Below are 27,912 nucleotides of genomic sequence, written 5' to 3'. Positions count from 1 at the left end.
TTAAAAAAGGAATGGATGCTTTTCTTGTGAGTAACAGTATAAAAGGTTACGAATAACATAATATTATAGGTAGATGGTTGACCCAGCTTAGGGGAAGGAATTTTTTTCCCTATGGAGAAAATTGGCTTCTACTCTGTGGGTTTTTTGCCTTCCCCAGGATCAACAATGCAGAACAGCTGCACTAAAAATAGGCTGAACTAGATGGACATAAGGTCTTCCTTCAGCCTTCAAAACTATGTTACTTTGTTAACAAAATAGCTTTCCTGATCTATATGTCTCATGCTGGTAGTCATTACATGTCACTCCAGGCAGATTCTTGGGGAGATCTTTGTCTGGCCAGTAGATCGTAACAGCTTATTTACATATCAAGAAAAATGTAGATTTCTCTGGACATCAAGATATCATTTTATTCAACTTTCTATGACCTACATGCTCCTATAAACATCATAGGATGGTTGACAGATTCCCTATTTATTAAATGAATATTGGCTTGGATGAGTTTTTGGTGTGCCATATAGTTTTCCCGTGTGAGAATAATGAAATATCTGCACTCTCAATCCATTGCTTTTTCATGGAAGTATTTTTTGAGAAGCTGTGTTTTCAGTCAAACTCTAACCAATGAGACATATAGTGGCATAGTTGAGGCTAATGTGAACATATTTTATAAGAAACTTTAGACTTTCTCCTTTCATTAACTCAACATGTTATTTATTTTTTGATTTCTAGAACAAGCTTTTTTTTCCTTCAATATAAATAAACATTTATTTATAAGGGTTTCCCAGAATTTTCCAGGCTAGCCTTAATCTAATTTTCCGCCCTGTTAAAGAAAGTGTTGTCTGGTACAACAGTAATGGGATCCTAAAACTCCTGCAACCACTCCTTGCCATGTTCATCAGTGGTCCTGGGAGTGGGGCTTCCACTAAATGCACATTAACTGTCTATATTAAGGTTAGGCTATCTGTGTAAATTCCTATAAATCCCCTTCAAAGTAAATTACTACAAAATGTGAAAAAAATATTCTAGAACAACCAGTTCATGTCCTCTTCAGAGTGAAGTTTGCTTTGTCACAAAAGGAATCCATAATAAATTAAGCCAGAAGATTTGAAGAATATTCAGAACTGAGAGTCCTCAGTGGTTGATACCTTTTAATGGCTAAAGGTCCCGTCACACCAAACTATGCACCAGCGATCCTGACAGCGATATGACCTGGTCAGGATCGCTGGTGCATCGCTACATGATCGCTGGTGAGCTGACAAACAGGCAGACACACCAGCGATCAGGACCAGCGAGGACGCTGGTATCCAAGGTAAATATCGGGTAACTAAGCTCGCGCGTCACTTAGTTACCCACTGTGTACCTTGGATACCAGCGTGCGTGCGCTGAGAGCTGGTATCCAAGGTAAATATCGGGTAACTAAGTGCACGCGGCACTTAGTTACCCACTGTTTACCTTTGATATCAGCTCGCAGCACAAGCACGCTGGTATCCAAGGTACACAGCGGGTAACTAAGCGCAGCGCGCGCTTAGTTACCCGATATTTACCTTGGATACCAGCTCCCAGCGTCTGCTTACAGCGCTGGGAGCTCGCTGATCGTTGGTCTCCTGCTGCCACACGATGCGTGCTGGCCAGCGGGAGACCAACAATCAAAAAATGGCCCAGGACATTCCGGCACGATCAGTGACACCCGGCAGGGGGGCTGGTCGCTGATGCGTGCCACACACAGCGAGATCGCTAGCAAGATCGCTGATGCGTCACAAAATCAGTGATCTCGCTATGTGTGACGGGCCCCTAACTGAAAAGATGGTAACACATTGCCAGCTTTCCAGACTACTCAGGTCTCTTCATCAGGCTAGATGGTACAAAGATATACTTTATATCTTTCCTGTGCCAGAAGATATGGTTATTATTAACTATAAAACAAACTTGGTCAAGAAATATATTTATTGTATTGGAAATTCTTTCAACAGATACACGTTATTGAAGTTGTGGGCCCTCATCCTCTCCATGCAGATCGATAAGCAGAATATAAAATTATAATTAGCTTTTCCAGAGGATAACATAACTGGAACCAATGTACAATGCTTCCATGACATATTGCTGCTTTTGTAATGCTTCTGCCGCCTATGACCAAACCTCTCTGCCACCGAAAGGATCAGCAACAGGTAGATCAGTATTTGAGGACCCTCCCTGCAGCCAAAGAATTCAAGGTCTTGGTCAGTAGAAATTTAGTTAACATGCAGACAGATGCATGATAGATATAGCTGTAAAATAAAAGCAAAGGATAGAGCATGCTGCCCTCCACACATAGCAATTAGGTCTGGGACACCATGTTCATCCGGAAACCATTCTGTTGTTCAATACATTAAACAGCGTTTCTAGCAAAGTGCAATAATATTCCCTTCAAGATTGCACAGAAACAACCACTACCGACTCCTCTAACTGCCAACTGCTCTTCTAAAATGTATGAGCATATCCCATTTCATTTGTTTCCTTCGCTGTGGTAATGGGGTAGGCAAAGCCAAATGTTATTTTTGGACACTTTTTTAATGTCCATGTAATAAAATAAATATTGCTTTTTTATATATATATCAATGTAGGAAATCTAGATAACACACCTAAACATATTAACCATTGTATACAGTGACTTGTGAAAGTATTCACCCCCTTGGCATATTTCGTGCTTTACTACCTCCCATCCTGGACTATCACTGTTTTCTTGAGGGTTTGCATCAGTTTATGTAAAGAACATACCTACTACTATGACCATTTGGCTTTTTTTTATTAGTGTGAAGCAAACAACAAATAGAACAAAATAACTGAAAACTTCAATGTGCATAACTTTTCACATCCCTAAAGTCAGTACTTTGTAGACCATCCTTTTAAGGCAAATACAGCTGCAAGTCGCTGTGGATAAGCCATTGAGATTTTTGCGCATTCCTCAACGTAGAATTGCTCCAGCTCCTTCAAGTTAGGCTGTGTGCACACGCTGTGGATTAGGTGCGGATTCATCCGCGCAGATTTTGTAAAATCCGCAGGTGAAAACGCAGGTCAAAAGACCTGCGGTTTTACCTGCGGATTGCGCTGCGGTTTTGTCCTGCGGTTTTTCATCTCCTCAATAGAGGAGATGGCAAACCGCAGGAGAATCCGCAGAAAGAATTGACATGTCAATTCTTTCTGCGGATTGAAAACCGCAGATAATCCGCGCGGAAAATTCCTCACCGTCTGCACTGCGGTTTTTGATTCCCATAGGGAATCATGGTACTGTACACCGCAGCAGAAACTGCTGCGGGTACGCAGCGGCCAAAACCGCTGCGGAACCGCAGCAAAATCCGCAGCGTGTGCACACAGCCTTAGATGGTTTCCTCTGGTGAACCACAATCTTCTACTCTGATCACAATTCTCAATTGGATTAAGGTTTGGGCTTTGATTAGGCTGCTCCAAAACATTTATACATTTCTCCTTAAAACACTGGAATGTTGCTTCAGCAGCATGCTTTGGATCATTGTCTGTCACTGACAGAATGAAACAGCTTTTGCTGAAACATATCCCTGTATTTTGCAACATCCATTTTCCACTTGACTCAGACCATTTTCACTGCCTATGCTGGCAATAAAATCCCCACAGCATGAAGGTGCCACCATCATGTTTCACAGTGGAGATGGGGCTCTTGGGGTGATGGCTGGCCACAGAACATAGCGTTTATATTGGTGGCCAAAAAGTGCAATTTTGGTCTCATCTGACCACAGCACCATCCTCCTTACATTTGGGGAGTCTCCCACATGTCTTTTGGCAAAGTCAAAACGTGCCTTACAATTTTTGTATGTAAGTATAGGCTTTTTTCTGCTCACTCTTCCATAAAGGCCACCTTTATGGAGTGTACGGCTTAGTGTGGTTGTATGGAAAGATACTCCAGTTTTTGCTTTGGATCTCTGCAGCTCCTTCATGGCTACGTTTAGCATGCTGCTTCTCTGATTAATGCCCTCCTTGCCCAGGCTGTGAGCTTTGGTGGGTTGACATCTCTTGGCAGGTTTGTTGTTGTACCATGTTTTCCATTTGATGATAATGGATTTGATGGTGCTCAGAGGAATCATCAGAGATTGGGATTTTTTTTATAAAGCAACCCTAATTTGTATTTTTCAACAACTTTGTCCCTGACTTGTTTGGAGATCTCTTTTGTCTTCATGATGTTGTTTGGTTAGTGGTGCCTCTTGCTGAATGGTGTTGCAGCCTCTGTGGCCTTTCAGAAAAGGTGTGTATATACACTGACAGATCATGTGACACTTAGATTGTACACAGGTTTCTTTCGCTAAGAATGTGACTTATGAAAGTAATTGCTTGCACCAAAATTTTTTAGACTCCATAGCAAATTGAGTGAATACATATGCACATGTCAATTTTTAGTTATTTGATCCCATAAATTTAATTTATGCCTATATTTTTCTCACTTCATCAGCTTAGCCGATTCAGTGCTGATGCATCACACACAAATCTGATTACAAAAATATTTAAACATAGGTTGTAATGAAACAAAATAAGTAAAAAGCCAAGGAGGTGAATAGTTTCGAAAGTCACTGTACATGCATCTGTTTACCCTATCTGCTATTGATATGTCGTCAATTGTAAAATGAATGTATCATGTAATCTTTCATACTATTATTTTGGTGTCAGGTACTGAAAATTGAAGTAGGTATCCTTGTGTCATTGTGGCTGGTAATACTTTCTGCATCTAAAACTTGACACCCGTTTACTGTTTCGAGCACTTAATTGCTCCATTGAGTGATACTTGCAAACCATCTCATTCACACACTTATTGATGATGCTAATAAATAGAAAAAAAAATATTAACGGTTTTACATAAACAGAGCAGCTGTGGTTTGAGATTAGTGTTGTAGTTGTTCCTATAGTTAGCCATATAAAGTAATGTTATCCCCCAGCACAATATTTTTGCAATATCAACGGACCACACAAACATATAATACTCAGTTCACAGTTTGCATCTTGAATTGAGTATTTTGAGACCTTTCTATTTTGCAGGTAGCAAGTAATGAGGTGAGCATCATTTTACTGGCTATGACATGCCATGTGTACCACTGATAATTGTCAATTTTTTTATTATTATTACGTAACCACAGAAATGTGCTGGAAAAACATTGCTGTAAATTCAGCATATAATTAGCCTATAATTCTGGGGGGGGGCAGAAAAAGTGAAAAAATACTTTACAAAATAGAGGAAATGTTTCTATTAACAATTATATAGAATAAAGTTTTAATCATCTTTTACAGATACACACAAGCATACAATTCTGAAGCGTCCACGGAAAACTTTCCGCCCTTCCACTGTCTGTCTTTACATTCCATCTTTGTCTGTATTTCCATAGAAAAGACACAAGAGGCTTGGAATGTTGCATAGGGTTTGGCTGCATGAGAAGTATCCAATCCATCTAAAGTCTTCAACACCTAGGGGTTGAGCTCAATATAGCAGCACGAGAAGTCTGTCATAATGGCACAAGGCCGTTGATGTCCTACAAGAGCTTGAGATTTTGGATGCATGTCCCATCCTCTAAACTCGGATTTCTCTTCTCTTTCCTTCTCCGCGTTGAGCCTTTTCCATCTTTTTCTGCCTTTGTTTTCTTGGCACATCTCCTTCTTTTTTTCTCTGTTTGTTCTTTTTTGTTTCGTCTTTGACTTTTACCCTAAAAATTACAAATAAGACTCCAGTCAATTCAATTAGAAGGCAAAATATCAGTCTGTATATCTTGTGCGATGAAAATATATATATGTTTACTCTATACGATCTGATATAAATATATATACTGTATTTTTCGGATTATAAGACGCACATTTTCCTCCAAATTTTGGGAAAAAATGGGCGGGCGTCTTATAATGCGGATATACCTTACCGGGCGTGGTGGAGCAGGGTACCAGGGTCGCTGCTGGAGGAAGCAAGAGTGAAGCGTTGCTTCAGGCCAAAGACTGGGATGAGGGGGTGTTCGGCTGTGTGGGTGTCTGGTGCTGTGACGGCTCTGCCAACTGAGATCTCATCTCCTGAGATCTTGGTGCCGAGATCTCCAACTGCGCATTCGCCGCCCCGGCAGACATTTTCCCGGAGTCCACTGCATAGGAAATCATGGAACTATGGGGCCTCTGGCCTTTCACAAAATGTCATCAGAGCCCTCGCAGCACCGAAAACACCCGCAGCAGCACCGGAGACACCTGCTGCAGCACCGGAGACACCCGCAGCACCAGACACCTGCAGCAGTGCGCCACACATCCGAACACCCCCTCATCCCAGCCTGTGGCCTGCAGCAATGCAACAGTCTTACCTCCTCCAGCAGCGACCCTGCGACCCCGCTTCACCGCAGCCACTACCAACATTTTATTAAAAAATTCCCTATTTTTCTCCTCAAAATTTGGGGTGCGTCTTATAATCTGGAGCGTCTTATAATCCGCAAAATACGGTATATACAGTATATGATCTATATGATGTCTCAAACGTCCAGAAGATCAGTAAGATTTCAGTAAAGGTCGCATTTAGTCATATTCTCATGTAAACTGTCATAGGCAATAGCACTAACACATGGATCATTGAAAGGATATGAAAACCCAAAAAATCTATAGTTTCCTAGTGTTGAGTGGTACCATTTTCTGTTTGCATTTAGTGTTAAATGCATACGGCCAAACTGTAGAATTCCGTATAAAGTATATTTTGCTAAAAAGAGCATTGCTATTAAAATATTTACATCTAATGATCTATTCTAAAGGAGTGTGACTTAAAACAGACCTGTGGACATACGCTAAATGTAAAAGGTCTTAGATTATATTTCTGAAGCAAGCATAACACATTACAAAGCTTGATGATATGTTTTTATTTTCTATATGGAATGCGTCCAGATATTGAGTGTTTGACATTATCCCCCACAAACGCTAGCCTAACATGTTACAGCTGTTAAGAATGTTTTCCCAAAGCTGAAAATATGAAAAATACATATATTTCTCTTCAGCCACTAGTTCAGAAAGTAAGAAGCCTGTGTGCAGGAGGCATAGCTTAATCATCTGTATGTAAAGTAGAATATTCCAATCAACTAATGCAGAGATGACCTCACTAGGCCATTAAATAAGTGCACTTTTTTAACATTGAAATGTGGATGCAATCAACATAGAAAAACTAAATGTATAGCTTTGAAGTTGACCATTACACTTCTAAAGGAGTATTAACAGTTTTTATAGTCATGGTATATTTAAAGATTATACCATCAATTCTTGATAGATGGGGATCTCAGGGACTCAGTCCCCTCCCCATGTTAGGATAGCTCGGGAGACATGGCAAATGGGCAAAAAATGGCAAATGGACAAGACTGCCTAACAAACCCAATGAATATTAGAAGTTCTGCCTATTAGAGTGAACTTTCATTTCAATTGATACTAGAAACGCTACCGTAATCGAGTCACCATCATGGGTTAAAGTGAGATTCAGCAGTGCCATCTGCAGACATCCGCAGCTGTCACTTATATTCTCATGAGGTTCGGGTCAGGAGGCCCGTGCCCATTCTGAGCATTACGGGCCATGATACCCCTGACATCCGAATGAGGCTTTAACTCTGATATCTTGGTCTGGATCGGGGCTATTATGGCATTTCTGTATTTGCTATCCAGGCTGAGATATGTCCTGGCTACTTATGGCCATATCACATATGTTCTTGGCTACTGAAGTGCCGCACAGCAAGGACAGATGTCTTTGGCAGGGAAAGAATTAAATTGACTAATAAAATCTTAATTTTATTACTATTAGAAATCTTGTATTTATCACATCTTTTATTTTTGTGGTTTCCTATGCTAGTTAAACACCTTAAATACTGTCCAGTTCATTTGAATGAATTCTGCAGCTTTACCCAAATTTACTATTTTTCCTTGCAAGAAATAACTTATACATACATTTATAGATTAGTGCGAATAATTTAAAAATAGTTTTCATACATGCATAAAAGATATTGGGTAACATTGACTTTTTATTTTATATAAATGTTTTAGTCTGTGCTTGCAAAATTTAAAACCTCCACTTGATGGCATACTTAGTCTAGCGTAACAAGCAAATGAGAATGGTAATCGGATCATTTAAGATATAGTTTTGTCAAGTCAATAATCTAATTGGTGCATGGAAATTCATGGTTGGGAATGGATGGATTTCCCCTCTATTTAAGATAAGAGTCATATTATTTGAGTTTGGGTGCGTACAGAGAGAGACCTGTCAGTCTAGGGTCGGGAGAAGCCACCGGGGATCTGACTCTTGGACTAGTCATACTAGTCGCATTCTACTTGGCCAAATTGTACATGGCTGCAGTAAGTGAGCCGGTCTCTGATTCATGCTGCCTATGAACTGGGCAACATGAATCAGCTGTCAGGTTCCTTTAAATTTAAATAGATCCAAAATTCTTTAAAAGGGTATGGACTTTTTATTTTCCCCCTTTAATTTGAGTTGAAGCACCACTCCAGTAGAATGAGGCTCTCAAAGACTTGTATTGTAAAGTGACCTTTGCTCAGCTCCATGAATCGCTGAATCTGCGGGCAGGTCAATTTTCGCCAGAGACCAATGGGAGCGGAGGTGAAAACAGATGAAAACACCAAAAGGTGGGTATCAGACAGGAGGGGACTTACATTTAAAGCACTACTTCTGAGGTGCAATAAAAAAAAGCTGGAGTGGAGCTTTAAAAGATAAGTCTCTCTGCCTATATCTTCTACAAGGAAAACTTTCTTTACAGGGAATTACATAGTTTTCATTCATCTGAATCATAATCAATAACTGCTCTGTGTAAACCAAAGGTGCAGTTGGTCTGTCTAAGCAGGCTATAAGATGACTGCTGATCGGCAAACATGTTGATAGTTGGCAATCGTTTAACGCCACAAGTGTAAAAGCACCTTAGGGCGGCCATACATATTTGAAAACTCTTTTTCAGGAAGTGTAGCTTTAGCTAGTTAAAATCCAGGTTGTATACCACTTATCCACCTGACCTCTCATGTTTATGGGATTATTCTATAGTATCAATGTAGCTGAGAGATCAATTGTTGTATTATCACGCTAAGTATAGTAAAAATAAAACAAATTTAGTTAGTAGTTGTATTTTTTCTATGGGAGTTAGGTGTACTTTATAAATTGTCTTTGCACTACTTGCAGCTGAGATGTTAGGAACATCATATACTGAATAGGCATGCCGAAAGAAGTGGACAATTACTATCAAAACTATTATGCCTCGTCCCATTCAGTTTTTTTTGTCGAGGATTTGTCTAGAAGTAGACACTTTACGGGGTATTAGCTTTACAGCTTGCTTCTGTCATGGTTTGAACAAGGTTCTTGCCCTGCACTCACAGGGTTAAGTGTACGTGGCCTCTTTCTGGATCTGGGAGGTGTATTTATACTCACTCTTTACCAGGGTTCTTTGTCAGCTATACTGTTGTTCTGGCTGTGTGTCTGACCCCCCTGGTGTGCGTGTATACTGCATTGATTATTTGCTTCCCGTGTATGACCCGGTCTGTCCCCTCACTCTGTACTCCGTCTCTTGTTTTGGTACTATTGTCTTCTCCGGTTCTGACCTCCTGGCTTGGCTATCGTTACGCCGTTACAGTTTGATCCTATTGTACCTTCTATTGCCCGCTCTGGTTTCTGATCTATTGCTACGTCCTGACTATCCATTCTGTCTAACCCTTTGGTACTGTCGTGCTTTGACCTCGGCTTGATCTGGTTTCTGTCTCTGTCTGTGCCCCTTGGTAACATTGTCCAGTAGTTACCCTTTTAGGAGTTTTCCTCAGCTCCTAGCTCTCTGGAGTTTATACCATGCCCTCAGCAGTCACGTGCTTCAGGTCCTGTGAGCCTGGAGCATGCATCGTCACCACTGCTGTCCCACTCCACAGGTATCTTTGTGCACAGTTTTTGTACTCAGGACACGTGCACTGGCTCAGTGAGCAAGTGCAGTGCGGTGTTCCTGACAGCTTCAAGGCTTGTAAAATCTATTTTTTTCTATCTTGTTAATGCTACTTTAGTTTTGAGTTTGTGTTTCTATGTGAAACTCGTTTATTATATAAAATTATTACAAGCAGAGTTATCTATTTCAAGTGTTTATTTCTGTTAAGGTTGATGATTGTGGCTTACAGCCAATGAAAACCCAAAAGTCCATTATCTCAGTAAATTAGAAAACTTTATAACACCAGGTTGAAAAAATGATTTTAAAATCCCAAATGTTGGCCTACTGAAATGTACGTATGTTCAGTACAAGAACTCAATATTTGGTCGGGGCTCCTTTGGCATCAATTACTGCATCAATGCGGCATGGCATGGAGGCGATCAGCCTGTGGCACTGCTGAGGTGTTATGGAAGTCCAAGTTGCTTTGATAGCAGCCTTCAGCTCATCTGCATTGTTGGGTCTGATGTCACTCATCTTCCTTTTGACAATGCCCCATAGATTCTCTATGGGGTTAAGGTCAGGCGAGTTTGCTGGTCAAGCAAGCTCAGTGATACTGTTGTTTTTAAACCAGGAATTGGTACTTTTGGCAAATTGGTACTTTTAGCAGTGTAGACAGGTGCTAAGTCCTGCTGGAGAATGAAATTTCCATCTCCAAAAAGTTTGTCATCAGAGAGAAGCATGAAGTGCTCTTAAATTTCCTGGTAGATGGTTGCACTGACTTTGATCTTTATAAAACACAGTGAAAATGCACCAGCAGATGACATGGCTCCCGAAACCATCATTGATTGTGGATACTTCAATCTAGACAATAGAAATCAAGGTCCCAGAGTCTGGTGGAAGAGTGGAGAGACAGACAATCCAAGCTGCTTGAGGTCTAGTGTGAAGTTTCCACAATCAGTGATGGTTTGGGTAGCTATGTCATCTGCTGGTATAGGTACCAGGAAATTTTAGTGCACTTCATGCTTCCCTCTGCTGTCAAACATTTTGGAGATGGAAATTTCATTCTCCAGCAGGACTTAGCACCTGTCCACAAGGCCATAAGTACCAATACCTGGTTTAAAAACAACAGTATCACTGTGCTTGATTGGCCAGCAAACTCGCCTGACCTTATCCCCCATAGATTCTATGGGGTATTGTCAAGAGGAAGATGAGGGACACCAGACCCAAAAATGCAGGCGAGCTGCTATCAAAGCAACCAGTGCTTCCATAACACCTCAGCAGTGCCACAGGCTGATCGCCTCCATGCCACGCCGCATTGCTGCAGTAATTGTTGTCAAAGGAGCCCCAACCAAGTATTGAGCGCATTTTCTGAACATACATTTCAAGAGGTCAACATTTTGGATTTTAAAATCATTTTTTCAAGTTGGTGTTATAAAGTATTCTAATTTACGGAGATAATGACGTTTGAGTTTTCATTTGGCTGTAAGCCATAATCAACAATAACAGAAATAAACACTTGAAATAAATCACTGTGTTTGTAAGGACTCTATATAATATATGAGTTTAACTTTTTGCATTGAAGAACTGAAATAAATTAACGTTTTGATGATATTCTAATTTTGTGAGATGCACCTGTATACCCAATCTTCTTGCTTAGCTGACAGGTGAAGAATGGACATTGGGGAGAAAATGAGGCTCTGACAATCGCAAATGTGCTCAGATTTGCTTGAAGGTGGGTGACTTTGTGGCTTAGTCTTTCTTTTTCTTTTCAATCTGGTCATGTCCCGAAACCATATCAGAATGAAAAAGAAAGTGGCGTGGTCCATTTTAAAATTAAAATCAAGACATTTGGGCTATCGTGTTGAAAGAAATTAGTAATTTTATTCATTTGCATTTGAAACACATTGAAACATTTTGTGGCTGGAGAACCCCCTTATTTTTTCTTAAGGTCACCTGTATAAATCATTGAAATAAGTTTCCATGATCTTTTCATTCATTTCTTGGAAAAAAAAAACTATCTTGTGCAGAGCACCGAATACTTAGAAAACCACTCATACAAATCTCTGCCTGCCAAGAAATGGTGTGTAGCACGTCCCCAGTTTAAAGGGGTAGCACACAAATTGGTCATTGCTGTTTTATCAAAAATCACAAAACATTTCCTGTATCTAAAAGATTATTACATATTGTTACTGATTGTTAATACATTGCTACATAAGTGCTGAGAAAACCATTATGTATGGGTATAAATATCAAAAAGGTATTGTACAAAAAGTTATTAAAGGAATCTGTCACCAGGTCTTTGCTGCACTATTTGAGAACAACCTAATATGGAGCAGAAACACTGATTCCAGCAATGTGACTGTCACTTACTGTTCTGCTCGTTGTCATTTTCATAAAAGTCACTGTTATCTGCTGCAGATCTAGCAGTTTTCTGAATGTTGGTCTGTATGACCCTGCCCCCACCACTGATTGGTTGCTATGTACACTGTACATGGGCAGAAAGTGGCCAATCAGTGGAGGGATTGGTGCTACACAGAGCTTATGAATATGGAGGACTACCTGGTAGCAGGTTTACTAGTCCTCTACTGATAATCTGCTGCTGATAAAATGGCATTTTTATCAAAATTACACTAAGCATCCTAGTAAGCCGTACATGGCTGGAATCAGGGTTTGTCTCTGCATTATGCTGCCCTGATTAGGTGGCAAAAACCTTGTATCAGATTCTCTGTAATAAAATACTGGTTATTGGGTATACTAATAGATCACAGACTGAATGAGTCAACAGTGTGATGCAGCAGCAAAAAAGGCAAATGCAATTCTAGGATGTATTAACAGAAGCATACAGTCTAGATCATGTGAAGTCAATATTGCCCTCTACTCCTCTTTGGTCAGACATCATCTGGAATACTGTGTCCAGTTGTGGGCACCACATATTAAAAAACACATCATCAAACTGGAGCAAATTCAGAAAAGAGCGACCAGAATGATGACCGGTCTGCAAACACTGTCTTATGAGGAAAGGTTGCAGGATTTGGGAATGTTTAGCTTGCAGAAGAGAAGACTGAGAGGAGACTTAATAGCTGTCTACAAATATCTCAAGGGCTGTCACATTGTAGAAGGATCATCTTTATTCTCATTTGCACAAGGAAAGACTAGAAGCAATGGGATGAAACTGAATGGGAGGAAACACAGATTAGATATTAGAAAAAACTTTTTGACAGTTAGAGTGATCAATGAGTGGAACAGGCTGCCACGAGAGGTGGTGAGTTCTCCTTCAATAGAAGTCTTCAAACAGAGGCTGGACAGATATCTGTCTGGGATGATTTAGCAAATCCTGCTTTGAGCAGGGGGTTGGACCAGATGGCCCAGGAGGTCCCTTCCAACTCTACGATTTTATGATTCTATGAACCTGTTACGAACATGGTAAACCTGCCGGAGACTACGGTTATGGCAACCTCAAGCATTCCTGCAGACTGGATGAAGAATTGTGATTGGAATTCTATGAGAAGTTCGGGTAATAGATTTAGGCCACATGTTCAGTCACAATTTAAGCCCAATACATATTAGATAGCTGATAACAACTGTCCTCCTCAAGTCTTCCATTAATCTGCCAAGCGTTGTGTCCTACGAGAGAGTGACTGCCATTGCCAGCTTATCTCTCAAAGAACACATGGATTAGCCATTAAAGGGAATCTGTCACCCCATTTTCGGCCTCTATGAGCTGTGGCCACCGCCATCAGGGGCTTATCTACTGCATTCTGTAATGCTGTAGATAACCCCCGATGTAACCTGAAAGATAAGAAAAACAAGTTATATTATACTCACCCGGGGATCCGGTCAGGTCTGATTGGTGTCGTGGTCCAGTCCGGCGCCTCCCATCTTCCAGAGTTGACGTCCTAATTCTTACTTCTGCCACAGCTCCTGTGCAGGTGTACTTTCTCTGCCCTATTGAGGGCAGAGTAAAGTACTGCAGTGCGCAGGCGCCGGACCTCTCTGACCTTTCCCGGCACCTGCACACTGCATTACTTTACTCTGCCCTCAACAGGGCAGATAAAGTACGCCTGTGCAGGAGCCGCGGCGGAAGTAAGAAGGAGGACGTCATCTCTAGAAAATGTGAAGCGCCGGACCGCCCCCGCCCCCTGGTGAGTATAATCTAACTTGTTTTTCTTATCTTTCAGGTTTCATCGGGGGCTTATCTACAGCATTACAGAATGCTGTAGATAAGCCCCTGATGGCGGTGGCCCCAGCTTATAGGCCAACAATGGGGTGACAGATTCCCTTTAAAAATCCAATGTGTGGGAACCTTCTTTGCCTTTACATCATCTTTTGGGGGAAAGATAGGGCCCTCATACAAATTAGACTGTTGGACAATCTCACTGATATTAGGAGAGGAGGGGACTTTGGCTGGCTTTAGTCTAATTTGTTCTGCTGTCTTCAGTTTTGGCTGGCCAGTAGTTTCAAATTTCTGGGTGCCTTATTTCACAAATCACCGATTTCAGATGGCATCTTTACCTGGGGATAAGCCATGGTTCTGACTTGGAAGGGCTCTTTGTGACGTGGAGAAATACAATTTACAGTGTATAGGATACAGCCCAGAAAGTGAGAGATTGTAGTCATACTGGGGAGGATGCCTGCTGTAGTCACTTTATATCTTATGTAAATATATTCATTTTTTTGTCCAAAACCGATTTAGGGGTTATTTTTCAATGTACCTAGCTGGATTTATATATTTTGCAAAGATCAGGATTTTTTTGTTTGAAATATGAGAAATAAATTGTTTAAAGGAGTTATCTGCATATGAACAGTAATACCATGGTTCCAAATGACATTATTATTAGTTAAAACCCTGCCGCCTCACTTCGGTGGTGCTTCTCCTCTGCCTGCTGCCAGTTTTTGATGGTATGCCTGCAGAGGTAGCATCATGTCTACCGCATATGACCACTGCAGCCAATTATTCGTGTAATTCCTACTGTGGTCACCGCCTCTCCTTGTTTACATGGCTGCGATATGTAATGATGACGATAGATATTTTGAGAGACCAAGTCATTGAGGTAATTCAACTTTATAGAATAACATTCCCTTAAAGGGAACCTATCAGCAGCATATTTCCTAAGTAAAGTACAGACTGGGCCATATTGGGTCTGTCAAACTGATTAAAATAATACCTCAGGTGACAAAATCTGTCTTGTAGATTTTCTTTAATCCTTGTTTGAAGTTTCCTTATATTCATGTCTTCGTGCATCAGGGCGGAACTATGGATGGGACTGTGGGTATGGTCTTCAGCTTTGTTCCATTCCTTCTGCTGTGTCTGGATGTTTCTTCTTATTCTTTATTTAAAATGTTGTTCTGGCACTGTCCTAACCGCGGGCGGTGGTTGCATAGATTGAGCTCTTGGAAGTCTTCTGGAAAAGGGGACCAGCGGCTGCACATGCTTAGATTGCTCAGTGCTAGAGTTGAGCAAAACAGGTCGGTCAGATTCAAAAGTCGCCGACTTTCGCCAAAGTCAGGTTTCATGAAACGAAACCCGACTGCAGTGTGAAGTTGGCCATGCGGTCGGCGACCCAAGCGACAAAATAGGGTTTTGCCGAATGCTTGCACGTGACTTTTTTTAGCCAATGAGAGAAGCGGAACATAGCGGGAGCGTAGCTGGAGTGGGAGTGAGAGAGAGAGAGGGAGAAAGGGAGAGAGAGAGGAGAGAGATTTCGCCACCTCTAGGGTTAAAATTCATGCCAGGTGTGTTTACAGTCCTCCACTCACTGCCGACTTTTCTCCCCATTGACTTGCATTGGGTTTCGTGCTTCACGACTTTTCCCGACTTTTCCCTATAGTCGGCCGATTTCGTTCGACTCGACTTTTGAGAAAGTCGGGTTTCATGAAACCTGACTCAACCCTAAAAGAGGCAAAGTCGCTCATCTCTTCTCAGTGCCACCAGCATCACTTTACTAAATCCCACCATTAAATCAATCTGTGCAAGCACCACCTGTGGCTAAGACGTCACCGTTGCAAAACTTTAAACAAAAAAGAAGAAAAGACAGAACATAGGGGATGGAACAAAGCTGAAGGACCTACACACAGTCCCCGATGCACAAAGATATCAATACAAGGAAACTTAAAACAAGGATTAAATAAAATCTACAAAACTGATTTCTTCACCTGAGGTATCATTTCAATTCGCATTACAGAGCCAATATGGCCCTGTATCTATTTTACTTAGTAAAATATTGCTGACAGATTCCCTTTAAATCTAAAACGTCATAGATATTTTTTAGCAACTTGGACTGTAAGGGTTACAATTAGCAACATCTGATCCTTTTTAAAGGCGCATGAATAAAGCCCCCGTCTCACATAGCGAGATCGCTAGTGAGATCGCTGAAGCGTCACCGATTTTTTTTTTGACACAACAGCGACCTCACCAACCATCTCGCTACATATGACACAGAGGTGACCGGCCCCCCCTGTTGGATATCGCTGATCATGCTTGAATGTCCTGGGCCATTTTTTCATCGCCAGTGTCCCGCTGGCCAGCGCGCATCGCTGTGTTTGACCCTGACGAGCGACCTCGTTGGCGATGCAGAACTCAGGGACGCAGGTGGGAGTTGTCAGAAAAGCTGCTGTATGACAAGGTACCAATGACCACTGAAGTCGTTATACAGATCGCCTGATCGTTGCTGCATCGCTGAAGAGACCGGCCTGTTTGGCAGCTTATAAAACAAAACCATACAGAACCAAATATATATCCCAATAGAGTCGCCCACTTTGTAGTGCCGACTAGATGGGAAATGGACACTCCAGCATAACATATTAACAAGTGCTTAGTGCTTGTGACAAATATGGGCCATACTTGAGGGATATAAAAGTAAGAGAGATCCTAACAGGTGCGCATCCTGAAAAAAATCCACTATCCCAAGCCATAGTGCTTACCCATATTGAACTCTGCCAAGGACCACAAGCAGCGCCGCCACCAAGGGTGGCGGCGCTGCTTGTGGTCCTTGGCAGAGTTCAATATGGGTAAGCACTATGGCTTGGGATAGTGGATTTTTTTTTTTCAGGATGCGCACCTGTTAGGATCTCTCTTACTTTTATATCCCTCAAGTATGGCCCATATTTGTCACAAGCACTAAGCACTTTATTTTGTTAATTCTTGGGACTAACAAGCAGCAGATACTATCTGATCCTTCATATATCTTTTGTCATATATGTAATTGTCAGTACTACATGTTTAATAAATCTTGTTTATTTTTATGATATTGGACTTGTACTCCATTTTTTCCCTGTTTAATATGTTTGGCAGCTTACTAGCGACGCACCAGCGATGCTTACCAGGTTGTAACATTGTCGGGATCGCTGCTGTGTTGTTAAGTGAAATGGGACCCTAAGGTAAGAGATCTACTTTAATGAACTCCAATGACACAACCTATTATGTGGAAAGAAAATAGATATGTGGATAGGAGAAGAATAGAGTCTTGCTTCTACACAAAACTGGTCTCTGGGATCTGAAATTGCCTAATCTGTAAGGGCAGAAAATCATGCACTATGCTTTTGTTAAGCAATGCCTGGCAAAGAATAGGATATAAACATCTGTCATCTGCCATTCATTAATATTAATTGTAAATTAATACTAAGCAGTGAATTCCAAGACTTAACAGCTGTGATCTCTCCAAATCTGACCTCTTATGAAACTGGGCAATAAGTGTTATGGTCTATTATTCTAAGCTAAAAATTACTTTTTGAAAATGTAGCATTTACTGCATTGTCAGACTAACAATGAAATGATGCAGATTGAATTAGTGTTTTGTATTGTAATATTGGTTGTCATATTTATAGCACACTACAGTATAACACAGTAAATGCATTCAATGGTCAAATATTCATGGGTAGAAATAGCAAGTCCTTAATATTCTAGCATAACCCATTTTATGTGAAACTTTACCATAGATTCCCTTTTAGCACATCTATTTCTTTAGGTATCATAGTGAATGTGCCTCTAGATCAGTGATTTCTTCATTTCTTGCCTGAAACAGCAAAAATTGACTCTTGCAGGAGGAAGAAGTTAAATTGAGAGACTCTCCAGAAGAGAAATATATTTTCATGATAGCCCATCGTGAAGTCAGCTCAAAAAGGCAACCTTGGACAAACTTAGTTCTAGTCACTCCATGTAACAGGTCCCAGAGCAATCCCAGCCTTCACCCTTATACCCTTGACTTTACATGGGGGGCCTGGGTTGTGTGTACAGAGTTGCTGCTATCTGGAGGATTGAGCCTCACCTAAGAGTAGTTAAACTAATCAGTTCAGTAATTGGAAAGAAGATCAAAGGCAGAATCCGCAAACAAAACTATAGTCAGAGAAAAGGCCATGGTCAGGAATCAGGAAGTAAGTCAAAGCATCATCAAATTTGCAGAGGTTAAGATCAGGGAGAGTATAACAGAACACCAAAGAAGAACAACATGTGCTGAAACATGGGGGGGACTGCAACTGGGATGAAATGGTGAAAAGATGCAATTCTGCCCTTGTTTATACAGTATTTAATGGTATAGTAAGAGTGACTTGGAAAACATGATTCTCTAGGTCAGTATAATTACAGTGATATAAAAATTGCATCTTTTTTTATTTAAGTCGTTAAAAAGAATTAGCTTGAGTCGCTGAGACCTGTTTATATTTGTCTGTTGAGGAAGTTGTGTGGGGGATATTTTTTTAAACTGCAGGTTTGGAGACCAAAAAAATGCATTCTGGCTTTTCATTTTACGGCACTTTCAATGACCTGATCACTTATACCATATGCTCCAGTGCCGCAGTAAATAGAAAATTGCAGTCTGAATGAGGTTTACAAGAGGACCGAAATGGCAGAGACTGAGGCCTTTAGCAGTCCATCTACCATGGTAACCTATCAGTGCCCACATTTAGGTCATGGAGGTCAATGGAAGTCATTGTGCTTGCATTCACAGCTGCTCCATTTATATGTTCCAACATGCGAACATAGCCATAAATGGATTCTAGTAATTCTTATATTCTTTACAGCCTTAGTTTTTCAGAGCAGTGTCTTTGATTTTTCTTTTTTCCATTCAATTGCTGTCACGATAGAACTATGGTTACGTTCGGTATTCATGGGATAGTTGTTGTTTGAGACTACAGAACTACATATCTGATTTGAAAGATGAGCAAAGAGGAAATGAGTGTTTTTCATAGGTAGTATGTATTACAGGATGTCTTGGAGCATCTGCAGTGGTCTATGTAGATAAAACCCAGCTACATTCCAGAGATATCAACTTTAAAACCTTCTCCCTGAAAAGAAAGTTGATGACTTAAGGGTAAGGGTGTATCAGAGGGCAGGCTAGGGGGACGATGGAACCTAAATAGCAGCAGTTGACTGCTGTAAATCTTGATGTGTAAGCTACTGTTCTTTGCTACTGCCTGATTTTTTGTGAAGTAAAAATGCCAGATGGTGAAGGAAAGCCTTGCCGTTCTATAAGCGTGTTTGCAATGTAGCCACAAAGAACTGTTAGCATTGTATCAGCAAACCAAATACAGATGGAAATTCCATCATTTTACTCAACTTCAAATAGGCAAAAAGAAGACGCCCATCTAAAAATAAAAGGATCCCGTGGTTCATAAATTGGGGACTTTCAGAATATTAATAAAAAATTAGATCAAAAGTTTTGCACATAATTTGGTCATTACATTGACGTGGGTTGGCAGTAACATATATACTATGGCATTTAAGCTTCTCTTCTGCAGTGCTGACAGAACGTTGCCCATGAGAATAAGACACAAGACAGATTTGGAATTAATTAAAACTAGAATGTTCCAAAAGAACGTAGAAATAGACATTTGCTGGAACATTGAAGGAAAGCCTTTACATAAACTGTTTGTATGCAATTGTGGCACCCCTGCAGGTCCAGTCGCCACAGAGGTACTGCATCTCATCCAGAGGTGTGGTATCTCATGACCAGGTAAGATGGGGGCACCTCACCACACTCTCTTTACACTGCACTCAACACACACACTAGCTAGTCAGGGCACCTGGGTGTACCCTACGGGAGGATGGCCTCATCCCAGACTGGCTAGGAAAGGGTGTGGGGAGCTAGTGGGGAAGGTAGGTAATGGGGAGGAGCTTAGAAAGTGGATTGATTTAGGGCAGCCAATAGGAACAGTGAGTGGGCAGAGCTTAGAGAAAGAGTGGGAGATTTGAAAGGAGTGGAGAGAGTTCCCTCAGGGGAAGAGCAGGTGTAAGGATGTGCTTGGGGAAGCTCCTGTCAGGAGGAGCTACAAGACAGATTGTCTGGGAGGGAAAGCTCCCAGGAGGAAAGAAAGGAATTCGCTTATTGCTATCAGGTGGGAGAAGAAATCAGGTCGCAGAAGGGTCTCAGCCCCTAGCCTAGCGAAGTAAACAATGAACTTAACTAGCAAGCTGACAGTTGTGGTTGCTGTATGGGCCACAGCGAATCCCACAGTTATCTTCCCAGAAAGGCAGCCATATAGGATCAAGGAACCGCCTGAGTGACGAATTCTGACAGGATCCACGGCAGCTAGCCTGGGACACTGACTGTGAAGGTGCTGGAAAGGGAGAAAGGAGAGGAAACCAGTACAGTGAGACGGCCTAGGAAGGAACATACTGAAAGGGAGTGTTGGAGGGGTGTACTCATCTACCTGGAAGTTTACTGGACCCCTGACCTGGAGGACTCAGCACTGAAGCGGGCATCTGTACTGCAGACAGACTTTGAGTAAAGCCCATTGAACTACATGCGATTGTGTCCTCCATTTTATTCCTGCGCCACTCCTCCACTCCACACCACAACCCTACCAACAACTTCATCTATTCTGCCCTGGGACTACAGCCCTACCTGTGGAGGGCTACAATATCATAGCTGCACCCAACATCCATCCCAGAGAAGCAACACTGCAGCGCTGGTCACCTCTGACCAGAATACCACAGGTGGCGTCACGTATTTAACCAACCGTAAACTTTATTCCCATCTCCTTAAATACCACACAATCAATTGCCTTTGACCACCTGGGGCCACGAACCGGGTCCCAGCCGCTGTGACACCGTCCCCCATTGAAGTCGACGGGCCCGGCTCCGAGTTCCCCGCAGCTCCCGTGGCGCGTCACAATTACAGTGACTTCTAAGGGCTGTGGTGTATGGAGCAAAAAGTTTGTTTACCGGTGACGGGAGAAGGTTCCCAAATTATTCAGACTGATGATCACAAATAAAGGTGTAGGGAGAGAGGAGGTTCCAAGGTGAATAATCCAAATGGTAATTTCAAACACTTGTTGGAAATCCCTTCTCCCTTGAGCCTTGATATGTGGATGGTCCATGCAGATGAGTACTACCTATACTATATTATATGTGAATGAGACTAATCTGAGCAGTCCGCACCAGCGGTTCAATAGAGGCTGTAAAACCTGCTGCTATCAAAGAAGACTTTTTACCTGAATTATATGTATTGTGAATACACTTGTTTCCCCCCTTGTACTCTCTGTATAAGGCTGGGATCACACATGCAAGGAACATGGCCGAGTCTCATATCACTGTCACCGACACTTGGATCGGAGCATGCGGCCACATAGAAATACATGGAGCCGCACGCTCCGCTCCAGAGTGCCGGGTATTAACATGCAAGACTCGGCCATATTCCTCGCATGTGTGAACTCGGCCTAAAATTCCTAATTAGACAGCAATTAATTAACCCTTTCACTACCTGGCAATTTTCCGATTTTTATCTCTCATTCCTCCAAGAGCCATAACTTTTATTTTTCTGGCCATAGAGCAATATGAGAGCTTGTTTTTTGGTTTGTACTTTTGAACAACATCATTCATTTTACCATACAGCATACTGGAAAACAGGAAAAAAATCTAAGTGGGTTGAAATTGTAAAAAAATGTACAATTCCACAATTGTTTTTTGTTTTTTTTATTTACCATGTTTACTGTGTGATAAAACTGACCTTGGGATATGATTGCCCAGGTCAGTACGAGTACGCAGATACCAAACATGTATAGTTTTTGTTTTTCATTTAAGTGGGGACAAAAAATTCTGAAATTTGTAAAAAAAAAAACAAATTGTTTTTGTCACCATTTTCAAAGAACCATAGCGTTTTAATTTTTTTAGATCTGGGGCTGAGAGTGAGAACTTATTTTTTGCGCCTTGAGCGGATGTTTCTATTGATACCATTTTGGGGTAGATACAATATTTTTGCCAAAAAAAGTAATTCTGGAGTTTCACATTTTTTCTCGCTACACTGTTTACCGTTCGGATTAATTTATTTTTTATTTTGATTTATCTAACATTTCTGAATGAAGTGATACCAAATATGTGCATTTATTTATTTTTTATTGTTTTATTTTCAATGGGGGAAAAAGGGTGGTGGTGATTTTATCTTGTTTACTTTTTTCTTATTTTTTTAAAACTTTTTTTTATTTTTTACTTTATTTAATAGCTTGCATAGGAGACTTGAATAAAAACACAAAAGACTGAGCTAAAAAAGATGAAAATATTAGAGAGACACACTCCGAAACTAATCACACTCCCTTACAAAGTCTCTGGGTGAAACATGCGTTTGGGTAGGTGGTCAAGGACGCATGTACCAGACCTCCCTTTCACTGACATACCATCTTTTGTGTAAGTACTTACCTTATGAATTTTTTCACTAAACTATTCAGTACCAGTCATGACAATTGTTAGTTGACTTGAATTATTATGTCTTTGTCCTATTTGGAATCTGTCATGCTACTTTACATCTCTTACTTTGTACATGTTACTGGTGCTACTTTTAGAAACATTTTGTTTTGGTATATTTATGCATTTTGTACTTAAATCTTGTTTAAGTATATTTAATAAATTGTTATATTTCATGAGACCTTTGTGTGCACTCATTTTCATATGTTGGTTGTTAGGAGACTTGAAGCTGAAATCTTCTGATCACCTGTGCTATACATAGCAGAGCTTCTGCACTGCTATGTATAGCAGAAATCATGATTTCCTTCTGCAGACCTCCGACTGTCATGACAACCCTTCAGCGCCCAATGATCATGAGACAGGGGCGCCGATGGGTGGAATTTGTGACGCTCTACCGTCAGTGATTGACATTAGGATTTAATTAGTTAATAGACGCAGTCAGAACTTTGCTCCACCCGCAGCTCTTACAGGCAGTTGATTTAATCCGCCATCAAGTGCAGGTAAAGATGTGGGCTCAACGTACCAGCCCACATCAACGGCGATGACATTACCTTTAAAGTACATGTATGTCAAAGGTAGTGAAGGGGTTAAAATGTCGAATTTTTGTTTTTCATCTTTCTCCACTGCAGAAGATTCTTCACATGGTTCTAGCATATTATATAGGGATTCTCACATTCCAGCGTGATAATATCAGATATTTCTGGATGTTGGATACTTGTATAAATATTATAAGATAACTCTGCCATATCTGTAAATCTTGCAGAAAGAGTAACAACTTCACCTTGACTGAGCTGTTGACCATGTTATATTGCAACACTGCACACAGGTTTTATACTAAGTGAATAAAAGTAAAATATTGTAGCAAATATACACAGTAAAATGTTTAATGGAATGTAAGGTTGGAGGGGGTTGTCTCCAAGCAGTTGTAAGATTAGATGTTAAATAATAATGTATAAATGAGGGAAAGATTTCCAAAATTGTAGAAAATACAGATTTACTGTGAAAATTACCATAGTTAAATTATCCAGAAATCAACTTTACCAGATTACTATTGTTCTGACCCAAACTAGCAGCATCATGGGCATAAATAATGCCATTGGTTTATATTTGGAGACCTGCAGTTTAGAAATGTGACAGTAATATGGATGAGAAAATAAAGTTGCTGTATAAAGGTAATTTTTCATGTATCATAGAATATACAAGGAGAACAGGAGGTTTAGGCACGAGGATTCTCCCATGGCACGGGATAGATCCCAAGCCTTGTCTGGTGCTGATTCAGGCTCAGCTGCTGGGATGACTGCTTAGCACTGACTCCAGACCCAACGCCTTGCCCAAGCTCATGCTTCTGGCTCTCCAGATAAGCCTATGGTGACTACTGGTTTACATGTGCAGCATTGTACTGTGGAGTCCAGATTTCACTCTACTGAGCATGTCCATGATGTGGCGTCTTCTCATTGGTGCTCGGACGTCAGCTGCTCTGGTGATGTGGTAGCTTCAGATTGGTCCATAGGCAAGGTCCTGTCTGTTTGGACTTGAGCTTAAGGTATAAAAGGCTTTCAATGGCGCACTAGTATCATGTGTGTTGGTGGCTACTTACCACCCTGTGTGCACATGTGCCACTAATAGCACTGCGAGTGCTTGTGTAGACAGGCAGTGTAGGGTGGGAACTCCTGCTTGAACTTAGCACCTGCATCGGGCGTCCTCAGGAATACGTGCTAAAGCACACCATGTGTCAGAGCAAGTTCAACCACCAGCTTAGTCTTTCCTGGGGGGGTTAAGTTATAGGGACCCCAGTTAATATTTTACTAAACTCCTGTGCAGTCTAACAGGGTATAGTCCTTTTTACATTGCTTCATAGTACCGCTCTGTGGTGTAACAGAGCTTGGTACTTTGAGCTCTGTGCACACTGAGTGACAATTATTTCAGTGTGCTTAAAGTATTTTCTCACAGCCTTGCGCCGCCATTGTGCTAGTTGCTGTTTCTCAATCACCACATGGTGGACCCCGGGTTGTGAACACACCTTATTATTATTTCTTATTTGGTGTGTTCCGCCAACCCTAACAGTTTTGTGACTGAAAAATGTATATGACAATTTTTCTGCAGCATGTGCTTGGATCTCTGTTTCATTGAAGACAGTGGAAGATCGTCACCGAAATTTCATATCTGCATGTGAATCCAGGTCTCATTCGGCCATCTGTTTTTCACGTCCATATTCTATCCATGTTTTTCAAGTACATATTCTATCCATGATTTTCACCAAAAGAACACACCCCTATTATACTGTACGGTAGTATGCATATATACAGCTCTGGCAAAAATTAAGAGACCACTGCACAGTTTTATAAAAATCAGCTTCTCTACATGTCTGACAGCCATTCCATTCCAGTGTTAGTTGAATTCCAACCAGAGTACACCTCATTCTACTTAATGTGCTTCTGATTAGGTGATCACCTAATCTGAACCAAATCTTATTTAACGAAGGAAAGTATAAAAAATCCTCTTGCAACAGGACAAGCTGGATGGCAAAACAAGTGCTAGTAATATCCCAAAAGTAATAGGAATGAAAAGATAACTTTGAATCATGCCAAAGGAGTTGAAAAGAAAAGTCTTGAGTGAGGAAAAGAAGGGCTCAATTCTGGCTTTACTAGCAGAGGGATACAGTGAGCATCATGTTGCCTCCATCCTTAAAATTTCTAAGATGGCAGTCCATTACAACAAGGTCAAGCAGCAGACATTGGAGACAACAAAGCTACAGACCGGCAGAGGGCGAAAACGACTCTCCACCAACCGGGATGACTGTCATCTTAGTAGAATGTCACTCAGCAACCGCAGGATGACATCAAGTGACCTACAAAAGGAATGGCAATTGGCAGCTGGGGTGAAGTGCATGGCAAGAACAATTCGTAACAAGCTCCTAGAGGCAGGGCTCAAGTCATGTAAAGGTAGAAAAAAACTTTCATTAATCAGAATCAAAGGAGAGCAAGGCTGAAGTTTGCCAAAGACCATAAGGATTGGATCATAGAGGACTGGAGTAAGGTAATCTTCTCTGATGAGTGTAATTTTCAGCTGTTGAGTTCACCTCAGGTCAGGCGGGGAGTCTGTGCAGCCTACGTGATGTCAGCGGTAATCACTGAGGTGGCACAGACTCCCCACCTGACCCACGGTGAACTGACAACATGGGAAAATGTTCAGATACTTTCCCATACTAACGAGTTCATGTCCGGTCAGGCGGGGAGTGTTGTGAGTTCATTTTCCCCTTCATTACTGAGGCCCGAGGAACTCCCTCTTCTGGTAAAGAAAGGTAGTGAGCCTGATTGTCAAACACCTGAGGCTGATGATTGTGACTGGCTGAGTGGAGTTACGGACTGGATATAATGCTGCCGATGCCCTTCTGCCCTGCGGGTGATTTCTCTGTGGGATCCTTGGAGACCAGTCTGAATTCCTGCTCCTCCAAAGCTAAGTTTGCTGCTCGGCCTTTTGCTTTTGTGCTTTGACTTTGTTTTTGCTTTGTTTTTCTGGATTTCTGCCATTCCCTGCTGGGGTGTGCTGAATTCATTTAGCTCTGTCTTCTGAAAATACCTGAGTGCTGATTCAGTTTTTGAAGCCTAGCTGCTTCAGGGCCTTTTTCATATCAGCTGGTTGGCTTATGTCTTTGATAGGGTTTTGGCAGATTGCAGACAGCAGCCTTCCTGTCCTTTCCTATCTAGGTAGTTTTGGGGCCCCGTCTTTGCTCAGTCTATCTTTCTGTCTGTGTTAGTATTTTCATCTTGCTTCACTGTCATTATATGTTGGGGGCTGCCTATTGCTTTGGGGTCTGCTCTGGGGCAGTTTAGATTTCCCCTTTCTTTCTTTAGGCCTATATATTTCTCCGGCTGTGATCGAGGGGTCTAGGGCATCATAGGAACCCCCCACGGCTACTGCTAGTTGTGTTGATAGTTGCCAACTTCTCTGGTTTTCTGGACTTAGCTTGTATTTCTGCTTTTGCCTCCTATGGTGACTCATTCATAACAGAATCACCCGCCATACCGCAGATTCTAGGGTACTCAATAGCAGGAAAGAATTGTAAAAAAAAAAAAAAAAGTGTGTATATTTTTTCCTCTATATCTCTGAGGCCGTAGGGGGAATTTTTTTTTCTCTCAATGGAGATAAAGCAATTGTCTGATCGTGTGGAGCAGCTCGCTGAGGAAGTGCGGGGAATTTCCACCTACCTTGCTCATTCACATGCTGCTGAACCAAAGATTCCTACACCTGATGTATTTTTTGGGGATCGGTCTAAATTTTTGAATTTCAAAAATAATTGTAAATTATTTTTTGCCTTGAAGCCTAACTCGTCAGGGAGCTCCACGCAGCAGGTTAAAATTGTCATCTCTTTGCTGCGTGGCGATCCCCAGGATTGGGCATTTTCTTTGAAACCAGATGATCCTATTCTGACTAATGTGAACGCATTCTTTCAAGCTTTGGGGTTGTTGTATGATGAACCTAATGCCATTGATCAGGCTGAAAAGACCCTGCTGGCATTGAGCCAGGGTCGTGATTCTGCAGAATTGTACTGTCAGAAAAATTCCGAAAGTGGGCAGTACTTACTACCTGGAATGATAATGCCTTGGCTGCTCTCTTTCGGAAGGGGTTGTCAGAAGCCGTAAAAGATACTATGGTGGGATTTCCTGTTCCCTCTGGTCTTGACGATTCTATGTCATTAGCCATTCAGGTTGATCGGCGTTTGCGCGAACGCAAAGCTGCACGAGAGGTGTTGCCACCTGTTGAACAAATGTCTGAACCTATGCAATTTTTCCAGAGAGCAGCGTCAGGAGTTCAGAAGGCGTAATAAGTTGTGTTTTTTCTGTAGAGATGCCTCGCATATTATTTCTGTCTGTCCCAAACGAGAGAAGCGCTTTGCACACACGTTTTCTGTTGGGGGTGTTCAACCTAAGTTTCTTCTGGCTATTACTCTGATCTGCTCCCTGTCCACATTTTCCGCCAAGGCGTTTGTGGATTCGGGAGCAGCCCTAAACCTAATGGACTTGGATTTTGCTAAACGTTGTGGATTTCCGATGACACCTCTGCAGACGCCTATCCCTTTGAGGGGAATTGATGCTACTCCTTTGGCTAAAAATAAACCCCAGTTTTGGACCCAGGTGGTAATGCGGGTCGACCCAGACCATCAAGAAAATTGCAGATTTCTGGTGTTGCATATTCTGCATGATACTGTTGTTCTGGGGTTTCCCTGGTTACAGATTCATAATCCAGTTTTGGATTGGAAATCTGTGTCTGTGGTGAGTTGGGGTTGTCGGTGTGCCTTTAGTGAGGCTCCGGTGTTTTCCACCTCTCCTCAGTCGCATGATGTTC

At 41.5% G+C, this 27,912-nt stretch overlaps 1 protein-coding gene across 1 annotated transcript in view; it reads right to left on the bottom strand.

Moving 5' to 3' along the window:
• Positions 1–1,923: 1,923 nt before the first annotated feature.
• RSPO3 (R-spondin 3) overlaps positions 1,924–27,912 on the bottom strand; it is a 130,889-nt gene continuing 104,900 nt past the window's right edge. Inside the window, exon 5 of the mRNA XM_073575768.1 lies at positions 1,924–5,693. Coding sequence (XP_073431869.1) covers positions 5,561–5,693 — 133 coding nt within the window. The 3' untranslated portion in view covers positions 1,924–5,560. The remainder of the gene's footprint in view (positions 5,694–27,912) is intronic.

Source organism: Dendrobates tinctorius, unplaced genomic scaffold, assembly GCF_039654945.1.
Source record: "Dendrobates tinctorius isolate UK_male_01 unplaced genomic scaffold, ASM3965494v1 ptg000046l, whole genome shotgun sequence".
Taxonomy (NCBI): Eukaryota; Metazoa; Chordata; class Amphibia; order Anura; family Dendrobatidae; genus Dendrobates; species Dendrobates tinctorius.
This window is presented reverse-complemented; position numbering and strand designations above follow the sequence as displayed.